The sequence below is a fragment of the Platichthys flesus genome, chromosome 16 (assembly GCF_949316205.1).
Source record: "Platichthys flesus chromosome 16, fPlaFle2.1, whole genome shotgun sequence".
Taxonomy (NCBI): domain Eukaryota; kingdom Metazoa; phylum Chordata; class Actinopteri; order Pleuronectiformes; family Pleuronectidae; genus Platichthys; species Platichthys flesus.
In genome coordinates this window covers 15,909,959-15,935,707 of record NC_084960.1, presented here as the reverse complement: position 1 = coordinate 15,935,707, position 25,749 = coordinate 15,909,959, and the positions used below count along the sequence as shown (strand labels likewise).

Here is a 25,749-nt window from a genome sequence, read left to right as displayed (position 1 = left end):
AAAGCTTATTTTTTGTGTAAAGCATGACGTGTAGTGCTCTGGATTTATTAATAGATTATCATTGTAATATTTGGATTTTTTAAATATTATGATAAAAATAAATAACATCAGCCAATTTTCATCTAAACTGTACTAATATGCATTGCCTGGATTGTTGGATTAATTTTACACATTTGTTGGAGTTCTGTTTCTAAATGACCTTAGATCTTGTTTCTTATTGCGCGACTGCAATTTCTTAGGTTATTTATCGGACAATATATACATGGATATATCAGCAAAAAGCTAATACATTAACAGTTTTACACCCGTTTATCACTGCTTAGTTGTTTTTTCAGTTCACATGAGAGCTAGTTTAAAGGAGACCTATGATGCTTTTTCACTTTTTTTTTTACCCTCTAGTGTGTCATATAGTTTCTTTGTGCATGTAAATGTTCTGGAAAGTTCAAAAGACAAAAGTGTGTGGCACAGGAAGCTCCTCTTTCAAACACAGAAGCTCCTGAAGCTCATTATTCTGAACCATACTACCGCCATATTGTGAGGTCAGGTGACAAAAACACGAAGCCCCACATTGCCATAATGCACATCTGAGGGCCAATTCATGCTTCTGGATCGAAGCTACGCTGTAGGTAGGCACGTAGCCTCCGAACAGGCCCGAGCGCTCATAGTCGTTCGTAGGTGTGTGTGAGTCACGCTGCTATAACACCGCCAAAACGCTAGAGTTTTAATGCGGTTGTTGAGTGTCTTCCGGTTTCTGGTCCGCTCATTTACAACGTCTGTTTACTGCGGAACAATGGCGAGTGTTACTAAGCTGATTGTGTTGGAGTTGGTAAATGATGAAGAGCAATTATCTTTTCTCAGAGAACAACAACGATGAAAAGAAAGATGTCGTCTGTGTTCCTTCCTTCAACTCAATTTAAAAGTGGCTGCGAGTCTGTCGGACTAATCCCAGCTCTTGTGGTCTGTGTTGCCTCAACTCGTAGTTACATTTTTGGGGAGGTGCACGTCAGCGTACAGTGTAGGGCTCTGCGTAGGGTACACGTCTTTGCGTAGTTTATGGCGTAGCCTCGACGCAGAAGCATGAATTGGGCTAAACAGGCTAACTTTTCCTAAACATGCTGGAAGAGGTTGATCGACCACAACAGCTAGGCCAGCTGGCCAATCAGAGCAAACTGGGATTTTATCAGGAGTGAGACAATACCTCAATGTTTTAGACACTAAAAATGAGCATAATATGTCTCCTTCAAGCAATCAAATAATTACATTTTTCTACATTTTGCTGGAAGAGCAAATGGGAAAATACAGATGATAACATTTGCTCTCTGCCTCTGTTTACATGTCTCAAACATGAATATGGACCTTCTGGCACCTTTTTGTTTGTATTGGGACACAGATTGATCTTTGCAGCATCACTGCATACATACTGTGCTCGCAGGAGGATCACAGAGTATGTGGTGAGCACTGGTAGATGTGTTTCAATGTGGAGGTGGGTTTAGGGTTAAGGAACCTGTGTGTCAGACTGAGTGCTCATGCTTTGTGCTGGTCAGGTGAGGGCACACCACAGAGATAAGGCAGGTGAGGGGAGGAGTCTGGGGATAGGGATGAAGCAAAGGGCCGATCTCTGCACCTCAGGATTTACTGTGGTCAGATTCCGACTTACAGCTGCTGCTGTTAACAGGGATGTGCAGCTGTCAGACATTGTTTGTGAGAGAAAAGGCCCGAAACCAGCCCTGCAGATTCATTTTTCATGTCATCGGTGCTCATACATCATCAACTGCTCACTTGGCATGCTCAGATCCACACAGCAGCAACGGCAAGCATCATAAATGTCTCGAAGATGAAAACCCAATTACCAATAAAACACTGGCCAACGTTCTGATGTGCAAATGGGGGCGCTGACCCTCACCATGCACTCTCCTCCCACTATTTTGCCTCAAATAGAGACAGCATAAACCAAACATAATGCTGTTACCATAACAACGTACTCAGAAAAAAGTGGTTTTTTTCTCTGATAAATTACTCATCTCAATAATTCCAGGCTGGGTGATATTTCTTCTGAACAAATCCCAATTATTTTAAACAGGAGATATAAACAAAAGGGGAAGATGTTTTAAAACCTAAGACACATTAAAACCACTTTGCAGTGATGATCGGGGTCCCCAGGAACTCCTCATTCCCCTGCAGTGTTACCTTCGCAACAAAAAGTGTCAGTGTTTGTGTGTCCTGTGTGTGTTGAGCAGTGGTAGGCTGCTCCGTGGACGCTGGGGTGAAAGCTGAGGGTGGGCCAGGGAGCGGTGGTGGGGTTCAGGGGGGGTAAGAGAGGTAAGAGAGGCGGGCAGTGAGAGGGGGGGATCACAGGGTGGATGGCGACACTTTTGCTGGGTGGGGTTACCTGTAGTGGGGGTGCTGGTAGTGACATTGTGGAACCTCTGAAAGAACAGTGAAATGCATGGAGAGCGTCATCCACGGCGGTGGCCAATCGTCTTCTTTCTTTTCCCTTTGTCACTGAGTAAGAAAACTATCTCCCGCTGTACTTTCTTTTCATCTATTTTAAGCTGGGTTCCTCCCCTCCCCTAATGTTCAGCATCCTTAACAACCCCCAACACTCTGGTTTCACACTGTTTCCACAACGCTTCATCTGCTCAATCTATTTCTACCCACTAACTTATGTTCTCCTACTCAGCTCCAAAGCACTCCCCTTCTTTGTCTACATCTCCCTATAAAGCTGCTTCTTCATTCCTTGCCATCCACCCTTTCCCTAAGAGACAGTTTATCCATAAACCCGTTTCTTACCCATCTCCTCCAGCTCGGAGGTCATGGATTTGGATCGTAGGGCGATGGCGGGAGTGCTCAGCCTCTTACTCTGCTGGGGAACTGGAGAGGGGCAAACAGGGAAAGCAGTGGTGAGTCAAGCTGCTGAAGACCAAGGCTCAGTAACCAGCATTCATGAACAGCACCCCCCTTTAGGGGAAGTAGATAAACTTACTTTTCTTCCTCGAACCCTCCTCCATGTCTGGGTTGCGGGTTACCATGACAACCTTGACCATGAGGCTGTTGCCACCTTGCCGGATCATGTTGACGACCTGCCGGTGTCCAACTTTAACCACATTCTGACCATTGACCTGGGACAGAGATGCAAGGTGGTACAGAAAAGTGTTTTTATTCATTCGCCAGAAGGTGATGGTTTATTTTCACAATTCTTTCTCATCGGCATTTACAGAATATGAATCTAACATTTGTGTTGGCAAAATGGCATGTTGTTAAAGAGGTTGTAAGACACAGGTTTAACAATTTTATTTAACTACTTTTTATGCAATAGCTTTTACATGCTGGTAGCTGTGTTTCCATCTTTAGCTTTATCCATAGCTGTTTTTTACTAGGTATATATATTTTTTGTTTTCAGTAAAAAATGTGTTGAATAATGTATATTTTTTAAATCACTTTCTTAAACACTGAGGCACACTATGTGCAATACTACTTTATTTTTTACGTCCAATGTTATTTTGTTTAGCATCCTATTATGTTAAATTTCATGTATCAAATATCATTCCTTATACACTTTATATTTATATTTTATATTTACTTTCACTTGTATTATTGACTTAATACTTGGAGAAGGCTGGCACAAGAATCTCCTTCGTTTTATCTTGTAAGTTTAATGGCTGCCTACAAACCAAATTTTGTTCAGAATAATAATACATTTTAAGTTAAATGTCATTGGCTTCTTTTTTAATTTGCAATGTTTTATAGACCTGGGGAATATATTGAATGACATCCAGAGAAAAGTGAGAACATACGGATTTGGATACAGCCCCATTCTCACCATTTCCCACATTATACATTTGGAAATGTGGTTACTTTCTCGTGTAGAAACCTCCACATGAAACCTTACAGTGCTTTCAATTTTATCGTGATGATGCATCGGTGAATCACGGCCGTACCTCGATCAGGAAATCCCCCATCCTCAGACCAGCTCTCCAGGCCACTCCTCCCTCGTCCACTGACTCCAGGTACTGCAGGGCGGGGAAGGCTGGGGTTGGAGTGAACTCCTCGATAGGTGTCTGAGCTGGAGACACAGCATTAAAACATATTGCGAGAGATGAAGCGATAACAATGCACCTAATAAAACATGTAATATATGATGTAAATCGATGAGCATGACTGCTCGGCAGGATGTTTGATTTTATATTCTCTTACCTTTGGCTCCTCTCAGCACAAAGCCGAAGCCCTCGCTGTCTTTTTTCTGCAGAAGCACCGACTTTTCCTTGATTATGTAGTCACTGGCAGGGAGAAGACAGAGGAGAGACAAATGGAGAGTGTGAAATGACAGAAAAAGATACAACTGAAGGACAGGGGACGAGGAGGACATGTACAGTGTGTCCTTGCATGTCTGTATTCACCTTCATGGCGATGACTTGTAAGTCGAGTTTTAAAATCAACCGATGCTCACATTTATCTTGACAATACTTTACTATAATTTATTTTTACAATACCTAGACTGTGAATACTTTAAATCTCAAATCTTTAAATGAAGACAAATCAGCTCATCTTTCTGAAGCAGACTTCTGTAAAGTTATCCTTCCATTATTTTTCATTTATTCGTTGTTCTAATCTGTTGCACCTGATTTTACATGTCCTACATTTTTCTCCTCAAACATGAGTTGGGACTTTGCTGTAAATCCCTGGGATACATCCAAGAAAGGCCTCTCATTCTGTACTATTTATATTGCTAATGGAGGAAGTGTTAATTGTTGAAGTTGTTAAGCATTTTTGGGAAAAATGTACAGAAGAAACTTTTTTTTAATAAATGGAGATAAAATGTTTAACATTGATATGATGCAGTTTGACTTCAGCACATGGAACATTTCAGATTTAATGACTATATATAACTGAAATGGAGACAATAAATACTTCACAGTGGGCAAACGTCCAAGTGTTATATACCCCGACACAACAGTAATGACATAGAACAACGTTTTGCTTCTATATGGCCAGAGCCATTTTCTACCAGAACCTCAGTGAGAGATGCTATATACAGCCTGTTGCCTCAGCAACAGATAGAACTGGACGCAGGGAAACTTGCTCAGGAAGGTCCACACCAGAGCCAAGCCATGTAATGGTGAACCATTAGTCACTGTCAGCAGAGAACAGGCGCTGTGTGCTCACAGGTGAGGCCCATATACTGTATTGTAGTATAATATCTGCTCCGTCCTGTGGCACAAACATCTGGCTTTTGTCAGCAATAGGAATGGATTCAATCGGCATTTACTCCCCGGACAAACTACTCTGCAGTAGGGGTTTTTACTGGGCCTGGCTCCAATAAGCGATGAGGGGGATCATGTCACCCAGGAGAAGACACTTTGGGGAGAAGAGCGCGCCTCAGTTTATCTGTGCGTTCATGGCGTCGAACATGATGCTCAGGGAAAAAAAACTGGAATCCAAATTCCTCCACTGACAATAGGAAAGGAAGTAATTGTCTTTACATGGGTTCAAATAACAGTGTTGACTCGATTTTTTTGGTGTAAAAGAGGGATCGTAGATAAATGATCGTGCTGAAAACTTCCCCTTAACGTTCTTTTTGTTTCTTTTCTCAGTTTTTTTCACAGAATTTTTTTTTGAATGTGGCATGTGAACCATTCGAAAAATCAGTCTCTGCTTGAGGTCTCTTGTCACGTTTCAGCTGTCACCTCCTGGCAGTTAAAGAGACATTTCCCCTCTAAACTTCTCCAGAAAATTGACTTAAATAATGGTACGAGGCCCCACGGGAAGCAAACTTTTCCCAAAATTCATGGAGGAGCAGGGATTAGAGTCAGAAATATGTGCACAATTTATATTGGCTGATTTTTTAGAACCTTTTTTCCCCATTAATCATCTCACAACCTCTTTGATCCCTGTGACCTTTTGGAGGGGCCAGATCCCTAAATTGAGAACCGCTTGACTAAAAGCCGCATATAAAGTAGTTCCATCTCGACCAGCTTCTGCTCGCAAATCATTACCACCAGTGTGTGCTGCACATTTAACATGTGCCAGTTCTGTGGGCCAGATAATGATCTTCAATAAGATATGAGAGCCACATGATGGATCGATTTGCCTAATCTCACTCTCGCCCTTCTAATTCTCCAAACGTCTGCTTTTTTGACTGTGTGTAACACTCGTGAACAGTTCCTCTTAACAGCTTCACACTTGGCATGTGTATTCTAAGTGATCATAGGAAGTGCAGTGCTGAATTTGGTGTTATATTGACACAGTGAAATATTCTTTATTTTATTAACAAGCAACCAGTGCTCTGCAACAGTCCGTAGACCGAGTGGATTCTTCTTCATCTTCCTCAGATAAACTAAATCAGGAACTGGAATCCTGCAGCCAATAATATCTGACTCACCAGATTTTGATAAGCTGATCATTTTTACTTCACCATAACTAACGGTGTCACAGGAGCTGATCTTCGTCATGGGAGCAACATTCACAGAATCACTTCCTCTTTAGGAAGTTGTCTTCAAAGTAAGAGTACAAGTTTCGTTTTGCTGCTTTATATCAAGCTAAATTGCAAACCTCTAATTTGAAAAGATGATGACTTGGGTCTGAAGATCGCGTGGATTGACCAAACCTCTGACATTGGCAATATTTTTTAGTTTTCCAACTTCACTCTGCAACATTGACTGTTTATAAAAAGGTCTGCACACAATGTCTAGCAAACAACAACAAGTAGGAAGGACTCGCTAATGACAAGGAATAATTCTGAAGGGGCCTCAACAGAATCACCACAGGCCAAGAGAACAGCTCATCCCAACTAGGCAGAATAAGAAAGGGCACTTTGCTTTGTTAAATAAAGGTATAAATATGTATATAAAAACATATTCATGACATGCCAAGTAAGTCCACTCAGTAATACATAATTCTACTAACATGTGAAGTCGAACACGTCACAGACGTCAGACCATGTTCATTTCATTCACTTGAGTCTAGTAGAGGAGCAGCACCTCTCAGGTATCAGAGTATAGTTATGAATGGAAAAGCCATCAGTCAGTCAGTCAGTCAGTCAGTCAGTGGGCGAGTCACATGTATATAAACCTCGTCAGTTGCAACATTCTGTAAACACATGCTGATAATCCCATCGTGCACCAAACTCGTCCCAGCCCACACCATCTGTTCCTCCTTCTCTCTCTCTCTCTCTCTCTTCACTGGCTTCTTCTTTTTCATGTTTCCATCCTCGTGCCCCATCTCCTCCCCCTCTCCTCTGCTGTACTCCAAACTTCTAATCATTCACTCATTTTTTATCAAATCACATTTCCCCCCTCCGTCATGATCTCTTCGATTCAGTCGTCTGTGTGCATCCCGCTCTCCACAGGCTGTGATGGCCCCTCAGTCTCTGCCAAGCCTCTGTCTCTTTCTTATTCTTATTGTGTCCATTTCTGGTGCCCAGCTCACATCTCAAATGCACTGAAGTGCCTAGTGAATAAATGAACATACAGGACACTGTGCATGGAAACACATTCACACAAGTAGCGAGTGCTGGAATATAGATTACTGTTTTATGTCTCTGAGCCTCTACTCTGATTGGCTCAGTGTTTTCGGAGCCTGGCCCATCACAGGTAAAATGGACTGTAGCCCTCAGCTGTGGCTTGGTAAAACTCATGTATGCACACAGCAATAGTCAGTCAGGGCAGAAATTCTCCAGAATAACAAATTCAGACTAAAATGCTCTGATATTCATTCAGCTGTGCAATTATATGTTGGCTTCCTAACATCCAACCATTCTGCAGCGTTTCCACAACATTTCTTGTAACTTGCTATCTCAGTGATCCAATGACCTCATGTTGTTTTGTTGAGAAAGCTACTATATGAAAAGCATGAGGAGCAATAATAGAGCTTGTACGTCCAACACATTTAAATTCACTAGATGCAGATGTTTATATGGATTTTTTATCAATGTTGAAAATCTTTCAATCTTACAATATAAAAGTGAGGGGGAAAAAATTCCACCCCCTGATTTGAATCAGCACCTAAATATAGCAGATTCTAAACTGACCTATACAGCATCCTTCTACCAAGTTTCGTGATAATCTGTCAGGTAGTTTTTGCGTAATCCTTCTTAAAACAAACACAGACTAAAAAACAGATTCCAGTTAAGAGGTTGGTCGGTGGATGAACAGGGCTGGGGGTGTAGATGAGGGTGGTGACTGTATAATTGCTGCCTGTTTACAGCAGTATGAATATGAGCTGTGTGGGGGGTCAATAACATGAGAGCACTGCACACAGACTAAAGCACTGAAAAGACCACACGAGTCAATATCAAAAATGAATTGTAGAAAATAAAACGCATGCATGTCAAAAGCAATGACATGTTTCTATGAAAACATTTAAGATTTTTACAAAGGCCAGGAGAGGGTAACGATCCCAAGTACAGGATGTGTTGTGGCTCTTTCCTAACGTGTGGTGCATGAAAGTAAAATTACTCTGCTGTTCTCTTCAAGAAAAAAAAAAAATTCTGATGGTGGGGTGTTGTATTTACTAGAATCAAGTATCATCAGACTGGATAAGTATTGAGGTGACTTGCCCCTCGAAGCTTTTGCACAAGACCTGCTTTATAATCAGACAATACCTTGAAACTCACCTTTTCTTATTACCACAGGGGACTTTGGAACTACAGCCACTTTGCCTAAACTCTGCACTGACATATTGGAGATCAGGTAAATCAGTTACTGGTTAAATGCAGGCGCACACATCAAATTCACCCGGAGGCCTGCTCCGTCCCTGCAGGCAACATAAGCAACAGGTCACTGGAACTCATTCATTTACTGAACAACCACGAAAATGCAGTGTCAAGCAGCAGTTCAGCATACGCAACACCAATAACCAATCAGATTTTTGCCCTTTTGCCACTGACAGGGTTTATGGTCATTCAGCACATGCTGTGGCTAGTTTCTGCATTTCATACAACTTTACACATGATGATGGGACTTAAAAACTAACCTTCAAACGATTGCATCCATCCCCAGGGGTAATAATTAGCTCTGATGTAGTGTACTTGATTTTTCTTTTATTTTAAACGAATGGCTCATTCTATCTGTCCGTTACTGCCAGAGAGGAAATACCAAAGCAGCAGAAAAAGCTTAATCTGCAATATTAAGATTGCAGAAAACAATACAGAGATGCACCCTGAACCATATGACAACCAACCCCTAAAGAAACAGAACAAAGTGACAAGCATCAAGTCTTTTGCAATGTGAACAAGTGCTAAATTATAAATGGTCTGTATTTTCAGCTTTCTCCAGACTTGTTGACCACTCACAGCTCTTTACAGTGCAGTTACATCGATATGCACCACTTTGTCACAAATGGCAGCACAGCGGCCAGGGGCAATTTTGGGGTTCAATATCTTGCTGAAGGACACTTCGGTATGCAGAATGGGGGAGACTGGGATTGAAACAAACCTCTGTTAAGTGGACAGCCCGTTCTACCTCCTAAGCCACAGCCAGCCAAGTCTCTAAGAGTTAGTAACTGGAATATGTGTCAGAGCTGTCGTATGTGTATTCTGCTGCACATCCCATTTTCATTCAGTGTCTGTTTGCATGTGCTCTAGTGAGCGGCTGCATCCCATTAACACGACACCAACGACTAACTCAGGCTCTGCTGCCTTCAAGGATGTCATTGACTTTAAGTGATACGCGCTGTGTTCCAGTTCAGAGGCTCGATCCTTTTAAGTCCAAGTTTCCACACAGAGTACATAGCTACAGGCGCCAAATGGCCTGTCCCAGCTCCTCCACATGCAGCTGAGACGAGTAGCTGCCTCCTTTTGATCCCAACCAGCGCATCACCCAAATCCGATGTGAGGGGGATAGTTGTGTATTACAGTGTTCATGCAATCCTCTTAAACATGTTGAATCACGTGCATATCACGTGACATGGTCATGAGCAGGTATTTGTATTCAGATGGAGGTAAACATACTGCATTAACTTGACTGAAGCCATTTTCAGACATGAATTCCGGAGGATGTCTGCACAATTGAGTCGACACCGTCTCGAGAGTTTGCTTTTCACACATGAACGATGCAGCAGGAGACTCTCCGCTCATGTTCACAACAACGCAGAGATCTCTGGAGCGTTCAGGTGAGGGGGGGTGCAGCATGCATGAATAACGTACAAAGTCCACTGCAGTGTTCATATGTTTTTGATGAACACTGGCTTTGGCCCTTATTTTCATCCTTTTCATCCTGGGATTTTTTTTTGTTCTGTTGATCTGTTGTGTGTTGGGAATGTCATTCTGCGGAGCATATGTATTTGCACACGGGTTCCTTTGGACATTATCCAGAGTTTTTACCATGTTGCTGGAAGGAGAAACTCCAGAGAAAGTCCAGAGCCTCTTACTCGGATATTTGTGTTCTCAGATACAAGATACAAGTCTGGAGATTAGTTCAGTGCATGTCAGGGAGCAGCTTATAGGAATTCAGTGGAGGATGAATCATGGAAGTTTATAACTTTATAACCAAGTTTTAGGGCAATTTCCCGTGACAAATAAATATTATTTAAGAGTAAGCAACTGTATCCACCATTAGTTTTTGTCTCAACCATCAGAGAAAGAGCAGGTACGGGTCCACTTAGGTGGACTGCATCCTTCAGGGGAGCCTCTGAACTGGAACACAGTGATAACGTTGCTTCCTCCGTTTCCGCAGCACAGTGTTGTCATCACTATCTGAGATAGAAACGACTGAGCTGGACGATCCAGCACACCGTACAGTGTCTCTCACACTACACAGGTAAGAGGCCACAGCACTGACCAGGCTTGGTCAAGCGGAGTCACATCGAGATGCCAGAAAGAATCTGTAACTTGTCATGCAAGCTGCATCTTTAAAGCTCCCTCACCATGCACTGTTTCCATACTCTCACACACACACAGGTAAACATACAGAGACAGGGCACACATCACGTAGGACACAGGAACACATGCAAACAACCAGCAGAGGAGGAGAAATGCTACTATGATATCTTTGTTTTGATTGACGATAGAAAACACACCATCCACACACACACACATGCATGCATGCACATAAACATGTAATCAATCTGCACATAAGTAAAAAAAAAAAAAAAAAGCATCACTTCTGCTGCTGCATTGCCGGTAGATATTTGATCAGAGAGCGACTCAAAGCAGAAAGAAGAAGATGCCACGCACACATGTTCCTACAGTTAAACACAAAACAGCTGCACTGCTCATACACTGTGCAGCAGCAGCAGCAGCAGCAGCAGCAGCTCCCGTCCGTCTTCACACACACACACACACACACACACACTGAATCAAACTCATCCGTCTGCGAATGTGTGATGCAACATCTGTCAATCCATCTCATCGATCTTGCCCTGCCATCCATGATGTCCACATGCATGCACCCCTCCCTCCACTCCCCCATCTCCCCTGGCAACTGGAGGGAGAGAGGGAGAGAAAGAGAGAGGGAGGAGAGGATGATGGGGGGGTGGGGGGGTATAAAATGCCATGGCAGATACCTGTAAATGAACCAGACGCTCCTATTCACAGGGCCGAGCGACGGCCAGGAAGAAGAGAGGGAGAGGGAGAGGGAGAGATCCTCTTCGTCGCATGCCCCCATCGCCATTTCCTCCCCTCCCTCTCCTCCTCCTCCTTCTCCTGCTCCTTCTCCTTCTCGTCTTCCAGCGAGACAGCAGCAAGCGCGAGCCGCGAGAGAGGAGGAGGAGGAGAGGAGGAAGAGGAGGAGAGAGAGATGGAGGAAGGGAAAGGGAGAGGGCCAAGCTCTCCCAGCCCCTTCATACTTAAGACAGAGAGAGGAGGAATGGGAGAGAGAGTGAGAGAGAGAGAGAGAGAGAGAGAGAGAGAGAGAGAGAGATGGTTCGCTGTGACTGCGACACAGAAAGAGAGAGAGGGAGAGAAAGAAAGGGAGAGAGAAGAGGAGCAGGGAGAGAGGGAGGGGGGATAAGGTGACTTGAAAAAGGAGAGAAAGAAAAATGAGGTAATTTGTGGAGAGAGAGAGGGGTGATTGGGTTCCTTTGAAAGGGGCTTCACACACACAGACACGTAACAGTCCAAACACTTGTGCGTTCATGCACACAACCGCCAAAACACACATGCTTTATTTTTTCTATCCTCCTCACCAACTGCATCCATTTTTCCTCACTCCCTCACTTCCCATAGATATACTGTATGTATAGTATTCACTTTGTGAATCTGTCACTGTCATGATTCTCCATTCATAAAAATTGATGCGGCTGAGACAAATCTTTGCCATACAATACAGTCCTAACTGGAATAATGAATTCATAGGGGGAATGACAGAAGGCTTGTGAAGTTTGAGACACTGGAGAGGTGTAATCATGTGACATTACGTTTAAAGACATGTTTAAAGACATGTATTGTCATTATTATTATGTAATTACGTGAAAAAGCTTAAAAAAATATTGACTCTTATTTGTGCATAAATGCGTCAGATCCCTTTGGAGCCTCTGCTTATCCTGCTGTTATTGACCCCAGGTGTCAAAACACACCTAACCTCACCCACCACACACAAATACACACACACACATGCACGCTGGCATGCACACAAACACACTCCCTTCACACATTAACTGTAAACAAAGCATGAATGAGGGGGTAGAGCGCGTAAAAAGGGGTGGAGGGGGGAGGAGGAGGAGACGCATCGACGCAGACAGGAAGAGGCGAGAGGACATAGAAACAGCTGGTGGATGAGTGGTGGAAGGATGAAGAGGAGGAGGAGGAAGAGGAGGAGAGAGAAAGAGAGAGGAGGGGTACAGATTCTCTCGAATGGGCACTCACATCATCTCTGTCAAAGCCTTCTTCCATGTATGTCCAAGTTGTCCTCTGTCGACTAGTCCTACCTCCCTCCACCACTTGTTCTCTCTGTCACCCTCTTGAATCCCTCCTGTACACGAGAATGACCACAACTCTTGTCCTCTCTCCCCTCTCATCTATGCCTCTTTGCCTGTCCGCCTGCATGTCAGGGTATACCGCTGTGATTCTGTGAGTACAGTGTGTGTGTGTGCGTGTGTGTGTGTGTGCGCACACGTGTGAGCATCTGTGCATCCATTTTACTGAACACGCCCTCTTAAATGCTGTTTACCGTCTCCGCGTCGAATATAACATTCTTTATTTATGAAAAACCATGTCAACCAACTCCTGTTTCACATATGCACAAGCATGTGTCTTACAAGAAACTACAGCAGCAGCTTTTAGCAGGATGCTCTGCCATGCTCCTCCAAACTATGTGCTCGCTCGTCCTCATTCGACCCACTGTTGGCCCAAATGTGATCTCATGTGGGCAGCAGCTTGTACAGATTGTGTGGACTTGCTCGGTGCATCTGTGGCAAGGACACAGATCAGGTGAGCTGTCACTTTTATAGAGAAAAACAATGTTGGAAGAGTTTTACTTCTAGCAAATGCAGCTTATGATTTCTGAATGCCTCCTTAATGTTTTAAAGAGTGCTATAGGTTTTTGTTTGTTTTCTTCTGCTTCCACTTATCTGGCAGGGATCAAGTGGCTGTTGTTCAAAAAAATGTACATTCTTTAACTGAGCTTTGTTTTTCTGTGACCTTAATACAGATTTAGAGGATTTTCTCCTATCACAAGACGACCTTAGTTTGTGGAAGAAACTCTGCCCCCTCCACTGAGTCATTCAAAGCACAGGCTAGACCCACCTCTTCCCTCTGGCATTTTAACTAGTTAACAGGTCTTACATATTAGCCAATACAGTGGTTATTTTAGTCAACTTTGATGGTTTTAAATGTGCAAAAGTTGACTTGACGTAAAATAACACAGTGCTGGGAGAAACTCTCTTAATAAAAGATGTGTACATTAATTGTTTCTCTGACAACAATTTTAGCCAAAAAAGGAAATAAAGACAATTTAATGTGTACATTCACACTATCAGCCACGTGAGGCTATGCTTTAGAACCGCATTGAGCACAATGCTCTGCCGCCTCCATTTTAGTAGAAGGGACATGGACCAAACAAAAGTTTTTCCAAAAAGTTGATTTCAGTTATTTTAGGTGGTTCATATCACAGAGATGTATGTTCAATTGTTTTTGATAAGTTTGGTTTTAATTAGCTATTTGATGCCATAGAAACAGGTTGAAAACGGTATGATTGACAGCTGAGACTGACTCACAATTGGTCAAGTGTGTGTATTGGCGGGGCCTTGCTACCGTCACTCCCCCCCATCACTACTGCGCAGACTCCTGCTTCACATGATGTCACCAGTACAAGATGGCACAGCCCACATGCTAAATATCTGGCTTCAATTTTGTACAGTCGGAGGAATTGGACACTCACAGTCCAATTGTTCACCACCTTGGCTTAGACTGTTAGCATGTTACCATGCTTAGAGGTGTAATGGGAACTAAACAAAAGAACAGCTGGAGATGAATGTTTTTAGTTAAGAATCTATGTTTTTGCAGAAACATGTTTTTTTTCTGCTGACGCGAAGTCAGAAGTCGTCAAGTAGCCAATCCATCAAATAATATTTACATATTTCAATTTGGACCGAAGTGGAAGATCAAACTGACACTGCGATCAATAATACCAAATAATCAGAATCCTTGGAGTCGTGGAAATTCATGTCGGTTGCTTTTGTCACCACAGACAAAATGATGTGTACTACAACATGGCAGAGCTCCATGTTTGTGTCTCCATATGGTCGCAGAGACAACACAAACGATACACATGTCTCTTTTCTCCGAAACATGGGACGCCTTTCTTCTTCCCCCCCAAGCTCCTCAACCCTCCTCTGTCTTTAGAGTGCCCTTCAGTGTATGACCTCCAGATGGAGACACCACAGGGGAGAGAGGGTGATAGAAGGAAAATTAAAAAGTACAGGGGGGTTAGCAATACAGTGATGAATAAAAAGCGAGGGAGGGATGCAGAGATGGTCAAGAGATGCAGCCAAATATAGAGGGATGAAAAGAGGGATAGCTGAGATGTTACATGAAAAGATAAAGGCTGCAAAAGTAGGCCCATGTGAGGGCGGCTCTGAGTCAGCTGTGCCCGACTGCTCGGCCAAACAAGCTGTCTCGGGCTCCTTCTATGCTGCGCTACACACAGCTTTAATTATCCATGATGTGTGTGCTCGCGTGTATGCAAACATAGCATGTGAGTCTGCATGGCTGAGTGTGTCACCAGCATGAAAATGTCCCTGTTGATCAGCAGCACTTTAATAATAAATGATACCATGTGAATGGCTGAGAGATAGAAAGGCTGAATAGGAAATAAAACATGAAAAGAAAATAATGCAGGACGTACAAAGAGAGCAGAGGAATTATGAAGAATGATGATGGGTGATAAAAGGGGAATAGAGAGAGGGAAAGAGAGAGACATTTCACATAAATGAATCATTTGATTGACAATGGCTTTATTTCTATGTAAATAAATCTCTCTCTTTGCTCAGCCCAAGTCCTGGACACGGAAATGAGTTTGCCTAGGAGCGACACTACCCTTGCCGCGATGCAGATGCAAGGCATTAAAGGGAATGTCATTACATCGGTCTCCCTAAATGAGGAGAAGTCACATGGCCACAATCAATACAGGGGAGTTGTGCGCACTTGTGAGTCAACAGATCACCTCCAGAGGGTCTCGAGAAAATGTGGGTCGATGTTCAAAAAGCTGAATTAGAACATTTTCTAGCAATGCTCGACTGCAGCTCCACAGATATAGCAACTACATGCTAAGCAGGAATAAATGTGCAAGACTTGATCCTGGTTTTGCAGTTGGTGGAATGAATATCTGTATTAGCAGCTGTGCAGCTTCATGGTTCTGTGGACTGGAGGCCTTTCTTCTGTCTGTATTTGCTGCGGCTCAATTACACACCAGCATTACCACCAAACAAGCAAACAGCCCATTCCAAACAGGCAGGTTTACAACGGGCACTGCACTGGTTAATACGAAACGCATAATGACCTTCTGTTAAAAGGAAAAGCACTCAGCTGCTGTTCTGAGATTTCTGTGATACATATGCATCAGTTCAAACAGGGTGGGCATCAAGGTCAGTTGTGGTCATCTGGTGATTTCATAACATTGATCAACACAAAGAAGTTTCACACTTAGTCATCCGTGGTCTGAAAGAACCTTCTCCATCTATCGAAGTCTAGCCCACCTACAAACTGCAGCCTGGCAACAGTACTCTGCACCTCAGAGCCAAAAGGACACACAGAGCAAGCGATTGACTCTAAAACCCAGATCGGACAAAATAATCTGCCTGTCTGCACAAGTTAAATTCAGCAAAACCAACCAGTCAAAACTCAGCTGGTCAACCTCTGCCTTGATGATGACTCCAGTACCAGAGCAGACACATTAGCCTCTCGACCTGATGGCAGTGAATCCTCGCATATCGTCATCCTGCCGCATGAATCAACAACACATCACACAAAGCAGTGGACACACTTATGAATCACTGCATGAATCATCTTATCTGGCTAGATGTGTACAGTATGTTGGCATACAGCTACATCCAGGGCCAGCATCTGCGGTGGTCTCAACAAGTGGAGCAGTGAGGTCAAAATGAAAAGGTTGTCAGGTTGAGTTCCAGGATCCCGTCCATGCATCACACACTTCACTAAAGCCGTTGTCTCCTTATTAACCTACTGAGATACTCAGTGGACAAAAGCAGGAGGAGATCAGGTGAATAATAACAATCTGAATCTAATCTGCCAATCTGCAAAATCTAAGTGTCCTGATGGGAAATTTTCATACTTTATTTAGGTCCTAATCAATATCGCACTGAACAGGCACCGGTCCATATCCCTGCCCCTCATTGTGTTAAGCTCAGACACGCCTCTGTTACCACTCTGATGTGACCTGATTGACCTCTACCACTCAACCTGTGTATATGAGTACTTGCAAGTACATGACACTTACCTGGGAGCGTCAAAGCTGTCATAGGATCCCACCGTGTAATGACGGAACAACCGTTTGGCTCTTTCTCCACGGCTCTCTGAAAGCAGAAAAACCACAGGAACCGACATTTAATCAGATTACACAGCGACTGTTCACCGACTTAACGATCATGGGAAATATCCAGCATCTCCCTTCCACAAGTCGCTTTTGGGATCTGCAACCTCCAGCTCTGACAACTATGTGCATTAGTACAGGGAGAAAAAGAACAATTTAATGACTTGTAATTGACAAATATTTTTGTATGAATCGAATGTTTAAATGAAAAAAATTGAATTCCAGGTTTGCGGTTTTCCTTCTATTTATGTCACGTCACTCAAATTGGGTTTTCAAATGTTAGTTGAGCAAAACAAGAAATGTGTATGTTACTTTGGGCTCAAAGGAGTTGCTAGCATCCAATATGTGAGAGAGAGATATATCTATATAGATATATATCTTGATTTATGCTGTATATGCTTTTAAAATCTGGGGATCGTTACAATTTCCTACTGAAATGTCAGAACATAGGACAAGATGGAGAATATCGCTTGTATGTTTAATAAGCGTTTAATACTTTACTTTGATAAAAAAATTGCCTCTGGGAATTCATGATCAATCGCCTTCACAGTACCTGAGGCCACTGTGACCATCAAAATCCAATCAGTCCATCTCTGAGTGTTTCTGCCAAATTTGAAGGGATTCTCTCATGGTGTCCGTCCATCCATCCATCCCACTCTGGTGAGGAGGGATGGGTAATGCAAGGGCATGATCAGTTGCAGACTAGATTTACTAGTAGCCTCTTGTCTTTGATGTGCATGGTCACATAGTCAAAACCAGCATCTTGACCGAGGCTAAACCAGTAGAAAATTCACAATATTCAGGTAAATGTGAAACTCTGTATTAAAAAGCAGTGATGCAGGGTATTTTTCTTGATGACCCTGCTGTGTAGGCATGTGCGTGTATGTTCATCTGTGCGTTTGTGACCGGCTGGGATCACCTGATCGGTTGTCTTGGCTCCGAAGCATCACTTCCTCCACACAGTCGGAGGGGAACCAGCCTGTGCGACCTCTGACCGTCCCCTCCCAGTAACCACCCTCGCCAACACTCAACACTAGAGGGACGGAGGGAGGGATGGAGGAGGAGGGGGGGGGGGGTGCAGGAAAGACCAGTGTGTCAGAGGAAAAAGGGCGACTTGTCTCTCACACACACACACACAGATAATAGTGAGAAATCAATAAACACGCACATAAAAAAGACGACAACAACATTACACACAGAAAAGAAATAATAAGGATACACACACAAGGACATGCAAACCTCGTACATACTCACCAAGACATACATACCTGGCGACACCTTAGACTCACTCACAAACACACACATATTCATACCTGCAGACATTGAATACAGACATATACAGAGACCTTACACTCATGTTAGGGAAATGACTTACAAACTCATCTGACGACACTTCTCCTGGCCTGGATACTGATCTGTCTCCATGCACACTCACCATTTATACCGGTGTCGAGGTTGTTTGTGTTTTAGTGTTTGAAGACTGATTATCGTATTCATTATCAAGAGATTTTATTACAGTCAAAAGATGCTTGGTTGGTAAAATGCAAAAATGTACTTTCTTGTTCTGAGTGATAACGACTTCTGTCTGTTAAAGGCGAAAACCATGTTTGCCTGGCTCTCTTCAAAGGCAACCAAATCCCTCTACCTCCATTGTTAAATCCGTGCAACAGTTGGACAGATGTGAGAGCAATACTCATCTTCTCACCCCACTCTCTGAAACAAAGCAAATCTCATAAATTGTCAAACTTTTGCATATAGCTTCGTTAAATCAGATTTACTGGTATGAAGCTTTTTAGAGCATTTTTCTTTTGGTTTACTGGTCTGAACGTTGGCCAAAAGGTTGAATCCCACCACTGTCATCAGCAGCCTGCCCATTCTAACATGTGGGAGGAAAAAACGCTCGACAGTGATGAACAACACGTCTGTGGGATGCTTGTGTTGCATTCTTTGCCCTGTGTTTTAGTAATGTTTGTATATACAGTATGTGCACGTTGATAAAGCAGTGTTATAACTGAGCTGTGTTTGCTTTGGATGAAATTATTAGCCAAGGTGTTGTGGTCTACTGATATTAACCTAAAGGAGGTTATGTCTTCACTCCTGTCCGTTCATTTGTTTGTGAATACGATTACACAAAAACTACTGGACGGATACCACAAAGCTCAGTAGAAGGATCGGGTGTTGGTCAGGGAAGATTTTATTGAATCGGATGTGGAATTTGATCAGGGGACATCTAAGAATTGTTTTCCCACTTTCTGTAACACACCGATTTTCATCTCGTCTCAGAGAATGATTCATGAATCTTGATTTTAAAAAAATCTGCCATGTTTAGCGGACTAATATTTATGAGTGTGAGCAATCTGGTGCAGATCCAAATAAAAATCCAGACCTACTGAATTTAAATGTGGTTACATAAGGGGACTGTTGGCTGCTTTGATGGAGATATGAACTCCACTGAGTTCTTTCTGAAAACTGGTGACCCTCTTCAGTCTGCAGTTTACACATTATTAGGAACGACGTGGGGCTATGTTCTGAGCCCAAACAGAGACACTTGCATATTTTCAAGGTGTGAGTAACATTGCTTTGCATGCTAGTGGCTATGAAAACTGTGTGTCAGAATCAGGTAAACTTTTCTTTAATTGACACATTTAGTTGTTACAGAGCCTATTTGTCCTTCCACACACCTCTGCAGGTGCTTTGACAGAACAGAGGTTCACTGTGTTTCATGTCATGTTCATACCAGGCTTATACAACAGCACAAACACTGAGTTCCAACCAGAAAGACACTTTCAGCTCACATGGAAGACAAAATACAGTATTCAGCTCCAGCATGCGGACATATGTACACACACACACATACACAGATTGTCCTGATGTAATATAAACGTGGGTATACTCACCTTTGACCCTGTCCCCCTTACTGAAGCTGATTTCTCGCTCTCCCTGTGCAGAGTGCGCTCGAGTGGCGACAAAGACTCGTCCTGGGACGGCGCTGTACAGGCGTCGGCGCTGCCCTGCTGTCTGTGTGGGGGTGCTGGCAGGAGCAGGCCTAGGTGGACAGGAGCAGAAGTATACACGGTAATTACAAACTATAAATCAACACCGAATTAAAGCACCAAACTGCAAGAAGTATTTACATATGAAAAGGAGAATTTTGTATATTATTAAAACTGCTCGAGGTGAAGCTAGTTGGAACTTCTTTATATAGTGTTGGATGGTGTAATTTATATCAATGTATTATATTTCATTAACTAATTGAATACTAGTTACTATAAATACCCCTATCGAATAAACAGCTCCTTTCAAAACATGATGGTCGTATAAACTCAATAATAAGCATCTCTAAATATCCTTAGATAAAAAAAAAAAACAGAAGACAGAAAGGGAATTTATTCTGCCAATCATGGATACTTTTTAGAATGAATGAAAGATAACAAAGACATTGGCCCTGATGACAGTGACACGACAAAATGCCACTGGACAAAACATAGAAAGGACAATATCACATACAGTAACATAAAAGTGCAGAGAGTTTAGAGTAGACGTAAATCAGGATTTTTTTAAACGGGATCATTGGGAGGTCAAGGATCTTTAGCTCATCTTTGAGGGTAAGGACCTGGTCACATATATACGAAGCCCACCATGTTTTCTACAGTAGCTCAGACTGGTCAACCTGAACACCTGCTAATGACAACTGGAGGCTACCACAGGTTCTCTTTCCTGTTTGGGAGGGGAGGGTGAGGTGAGTGGTAGTTAGCTACAATACGCAACTTCACCACAAGACGTCCCTAAATTCCACAAACTGAACTTTCAACCACTTTTCAGCCCTTTGTGGCCTTGCTTTAAATTAGATCCATTTGAATAGAAACACCTCAGCCTCCTCCACTCACCCCTGCTTCCGGCTCTGCCTGCTCCGGTCCTCCTTGTCACCGATCCTCCCTCTTGACGGGGAACGTGTCCTCGCTCCTCTGGGACTGCTGGAGCTCCGCAGGGTACCAGTATGTTTATAGCCCTGCAAGAGAGAGAGACAATTAAAAGATATTTACATGTTATATTAACATTATTTTACTGCCACCTGCCCTATCAGAAATATTCTGGTTTAGAACAATGCAGTTGCGGCTCTCAAATCAACAGCTGGACAAAATATTCAATGTATGACGAAAAAGTATAGGTTAATATGAATAAGCTACACGTGTAGGTTGCATGTGATGGTAACTATATTTCACAAATGTTCTAAAACAGGGTCGTATAACCACCATTAATATTACCATCTCGTTTATTTAGCCTGTTGTGAAATTTACGGTGAATTAGACTCAGTGCAGATGTCAAATGAATTTAGATGAGATTATAATCTCCACACCCTGCTGTTATGAGCAGTTCTCATATTTAGTATATATGTTTCTGTTTTCACACAGAGAAGTCTAGGGACCTGATCTTGGCTGTCATCAACAGCACTGTTACTACCCGGCTCAAAGCTGGATAAAGTAGGGGAGACCACACACAAGCTTTACCTAAAAATATGTTTATTTAAGGAAAGGTAAATGCAGAAATCAATATACAACCAAAACCAAATGCTGTGGAAGCCATGGGGGAGAGGTGAATCTCCCTGACGACCAAACTCCTCCCATCAGACTCCTGCAGAGAGAGGCCTGATATGAGAGGTCACAAGCAATGTGATAGATTATCACCTTTAATATCACAGAGGAGGTAGAATAACATTTCATATATTTGTTATACACATGTTATACACTTATAATAAAAACAATTTTTTTTAATCTGTCATCTTAGCCATTAGAGACAGAACACGGTCAGCAGAGGTCTGTCCTTCAGGCTCATCCATCCCTAATAAAATGACAGGAAACATCAAAGAATGGCATTATTGCAGAAGAAGTGTTACTTATATGTATTTGAATATGGTTTTGGATGATAAAAATCTAAGTTTATTACTCATCAGATCATAATCACTTCACTTTGATTAGGAAATAGTTGGTGGACATCAGCCTCAGGTTCTCTCTGTGACTGTCTATTCTCGTAAAGTTACACTTCCTAGGATTTATTTATATGTGACAAACAAATACATTATTCTGCATGTTCACCTATTTAACACCGCAACAACAGATTCAGTAAAGTCTTCAGAAAGGAGCTTAGTCTCCAAACACACACAGTCGCCTTCAGTTTAAAAGTTCTATCGTCACAAACTCTATTGCTTCTGTCTGCCGTTTGGACCGGTTCATGTCGGTGTTGTGTCTGTTGAGTAACTCCGGTACGGTCCCGTTAGCATCAACATTACCGCTGTTTTCTTTCCTGGAGGCTAGCTGAGCTAAGCTAACAAGCCAGATACAGAAACACAGATACCTGCTCATCACTACTAACACATAAATACTATATTTGACTTACCACAGAAACTGGACCACAGACGTCTTCGACTTCTCTGTCAGGACAAGCAGCCGAGCGACAAACCATTGTGAAGACTTCTCCACAGACTCGGGTCGTATTGAGTTACGGGCATTAGCCTGTTTGCTCAGGTGAAGCCGAGCAAGGCAACAGGCTAAAACCCTAATCATTCTATTATTAGAGTACTCTTCAGGTCAGTGTGAAAATTAATAATAATCATTGTTGAAATTATACTTACTTTACTTATATCTTACTTTATCTTATTTGACAGTCAGTCTCTGACTTCATACAGGCATTGATACAGCTACTAGGCTTCTTCAAGATAATTTTTTAGTTATTCCTAAAGGTACTTGAATTTTACTTTGGTTTTCATTTATTTTGTTGTGGGACAGCTTAATGTAGATTGATAGATTCATTTTACTTGCTGGAACAAGCTCTTGCACTTATTTTATTTTGGAAAGATATGGGACTGTAAAAACAGTGCAAACTAGGCTATGTTTTGTTCTGGAATAATGGCTTGCAGTGCATACTAAGTTTCTACATTTTAATTTTGAGAAAGATTCATTATTATATTAATTGAGTAAAAAATATAATTATTAGATTTAAAAAAATCATCAATAATCACCAATTTAATTGAATTTAAACTGCCTCAAATCCAGTACCACGTGTTCCACAGAGTGAACTGCAGCTGAAACCTTTCATTCGTCTGAGACACAGCACCTTCCAGTGTTTAAAGATCAGTACTACAAGTGTTGGCACAGAGTGGTTTGACTTTGCAGTGAGATAAAAAAAAGTAACTCAAGGTAAAATGTTACATATGATGGTTGTTAAACAATCTGAATTATGAACTTATATTTTCTTGATCAAAATGTGCACAATTGAAAACTGTGTGTGACACAACTTTGACCAAGATTGCACTTTCCTCTAATGTTGTTATTTTGACCACTGAAACATTTAATTTGATAATCTGCATCAAAATACTCACAGTAATACACAGATCATACTTATATATTCATATACAAATAGTTGATGCTGATGGTAAAAAAGCATATAACTAGAATGTCACTCATTGAAGCACAAATCTTCACCAAGAACTTACAGTCTTCTTTAATTCCATCAAGCTGCACCAAATTTCACACACTCATAGGGATCTGTTCCCTAAATGTGCCTGATATTAGTTTTAATCAAAACCATGAATTAATCAATAAAAATGTAAAAACAAAGAAAAAAGAGCCTTATCTTGTAAAGTGATAACAAATTGTTTATAGATTCATGTTGATTGATCCGGTGATTTGTGCCAACGGACAGTGGAGAAAACATAACCCCACAGGTGGAGCTAAATTAGATAGAAACATAATTTACTTATTTTATGCATTTTTAAAGTGTGTATGTATCAATTCAGAAGAAACTAACTTAAAACACAATGGACACACGCACAAACAGGGGCACACCTGAACAGAGACGATGTTGGTCACCGGAGCGTTGGGCACTGCCATCCAGTCCGGCAGGTTCATGCTGCTGTCGCTGTTGGCCCGCAGGAAGGGATGAGGGTGGGGTATCGTCAGCGTGCGGGCGCTCTCTCGCCTCTGGGGGGCGTACTTTGGAGACTCCACAAAGGGAACTGTGAGTTGAGGAGAAATGGTACAGAGAGGGTCAATCCTTTTCCTGCAGGATTTCACCTATATTTCTTTACATTCTTTATCCAGACTTTTTCCAATGTGCTGCTATAGTTATACATCCTTTTTAATTTGTTGGTTCTTTTTGTTAACTCCCCTCTTGAAGATTATATTTGGCTTTTTTTCAATCGAATATCTAAACTGGAACATTTGACTGAATATGAAAAGATCAGACCAGACCCCAGCTACTTACCCACATCTGTATCCCGGTGGTTTTTAATTATTTCTCCCAGCTCAAAATGGCCGGACATGACAGCCACCTAATATAAACAACAAAAATAAAAATGCTATTTTTTGGGATATCGTCTCAGAGGCGGCAGAAACAGGTTCACAGATATGCATTATTTTGTAGGCACTGGTGGCTGTAGCCTGTTTAGATTAATATTAACACAAACCTACAGATCATCCCCTTGATAAATCCAAGTTAATCTCTTTGGAGATTATAGAATATCTAGAAGTACAAAGTCAAAAACAAATGAGATTTCCTAATTTCTTGATAAAGAATAATAGTGTGCGAACACTTGAAAACATATTTAAGCATTCTTTCCCCCACTGAATAAATGCTTAAAAAAATGATGCAGGTCAGGGCACAATAAAGCAGACTAAAGCTTTTTCCCTTTAGTTTTCCCTCTCTTATACTCACACACACACACACACACTCACACACGCACACACACCGACACACACTCGACAGGATAGTCTCAGCTGGCTTTTTCTGCACTGACAGAGTTAATTTATCCAGATTAAGGGGTCACACTCTCTCCTGCCACCTGGGACCTTTGTGTGCATCGCAGCACAATAATGCTTTAAAGTGAAATTAGTCCCCGGCGCTTTCTGCTACATTAACTTAATAAAACACTGAACCATACACCCACCGACAAACGTAATAATAACCCAGCCACGCACTCAGCCATTACCTGAAACGGGGTCTGCCCACTGTTGTTCTTGGTGTCTTTATTTGCTCCCCGGTAGAGCAGAATTCGTGCACAGCTTTCCTGCAACAGACACTGTACATTAATGCACAGGTTTTGTCCTAAAATATCAAATCTTTAATTACTGCTTAGCGTAGGAAGGTATATCATTCATAAGAGCATTGGCTTCAGAGAGCATGGTGTCCTATTCCTTCTTTTTACTTATTTTTCATGTCAAATGTGTTTTTGTAACATATTTAGGTGAAAATTAACTAAAGTTATATTAAAGTTCAAAAGGCATAAACATACGGCTCCTCAGATTCTGTAGCTTTTTCAATTATTGATCATAAGTGAGTCATCTCACCATGTCAACACTGTTTCACACTGCTCCCCTCTGGAGGGTGCTACAGGTCCTTAAAACCTCTCTCTTGCAGACTCTGGACAGGTGTTTATCCAAGTACATTAAAACAACTTAACCAAGCTCAATAATATTAAAATTAACTGTACAATATTATAATTTGCATTTTAACTATGGGCATCATATATTCATCTGCTTTAATACCCTGTGTTTTATAATTTGTATTTGTATGTTTATTTATTAAATTGTACTGTGTCTATATTTCTGTGGGTTGTATAACTGTTACTTTGTGCAACTGGGACACTTAAATTAATTGTTCACTGTGCAATGATAATAAAAGCATTGGAATACTTGAGCTTCAGGTACATTCAGGTGATGTTTCAGGTAAATATTTAATCAAAACTTGCTTTTTCTGATGAGGAAGAACATTT

At 41.9% G+C, this 25,749-nt stretch overlaps 1 protein-coding gene across 1 annotated transcript in view; it reads right to left on the bottom strand.

Moving 5' to 3' along the window:
* shank1 (SH3 and multiple ankyrin repeat domains 1) overlaps positions 1–25,749 on the bottom strand; it is a 56,497-nt gene that overhangs the window by 11,587 nt on the left and 19,161 nt on the right. Inside the window, exons 8-18 of the mRNA XM_062408965.1 lie at positions 24,967–25,044; positions 24,243–24,309; positions 23,825–23,994; positions 20,870–20,991; positions 19,880–20,028; positions 17,902–18,015; positions 16,890–16,965; positions 4,195–4,277; positions 3,939–4,063; positions 2,984–3,119; positions 2,791–2,871 (exon numbers count right to left, since the gene is read on the bottom strand). Of these exons, the coding sequence (XP_062264949.1) occupies positions 2,791–2,871; positions 2,984–3,119; positions 3,939–4,063; positions 4,195–4,277; positions 16,890–16,965; positions 17,902–18,015; positions 19,880–20,028; positions 20,870–20,991; positions 23,825–23,994; positions 24,243–24,309; positions 24,967–25,044 (1,201 nt within the window). The remainder of the gene's footprint in view (positions 1–2,790; positions 2,872–2,983; positions 3,120–3,938; positions 4,064–4,194; positions 4,278–16,889; positions 16,966–17,901; positions 18,016–19,879; positions 20,029–20,869; positions 20,992–23,824; positions 23,995–24,242; positions 24,310–24,966; positions 25,045–25,749) is intronic.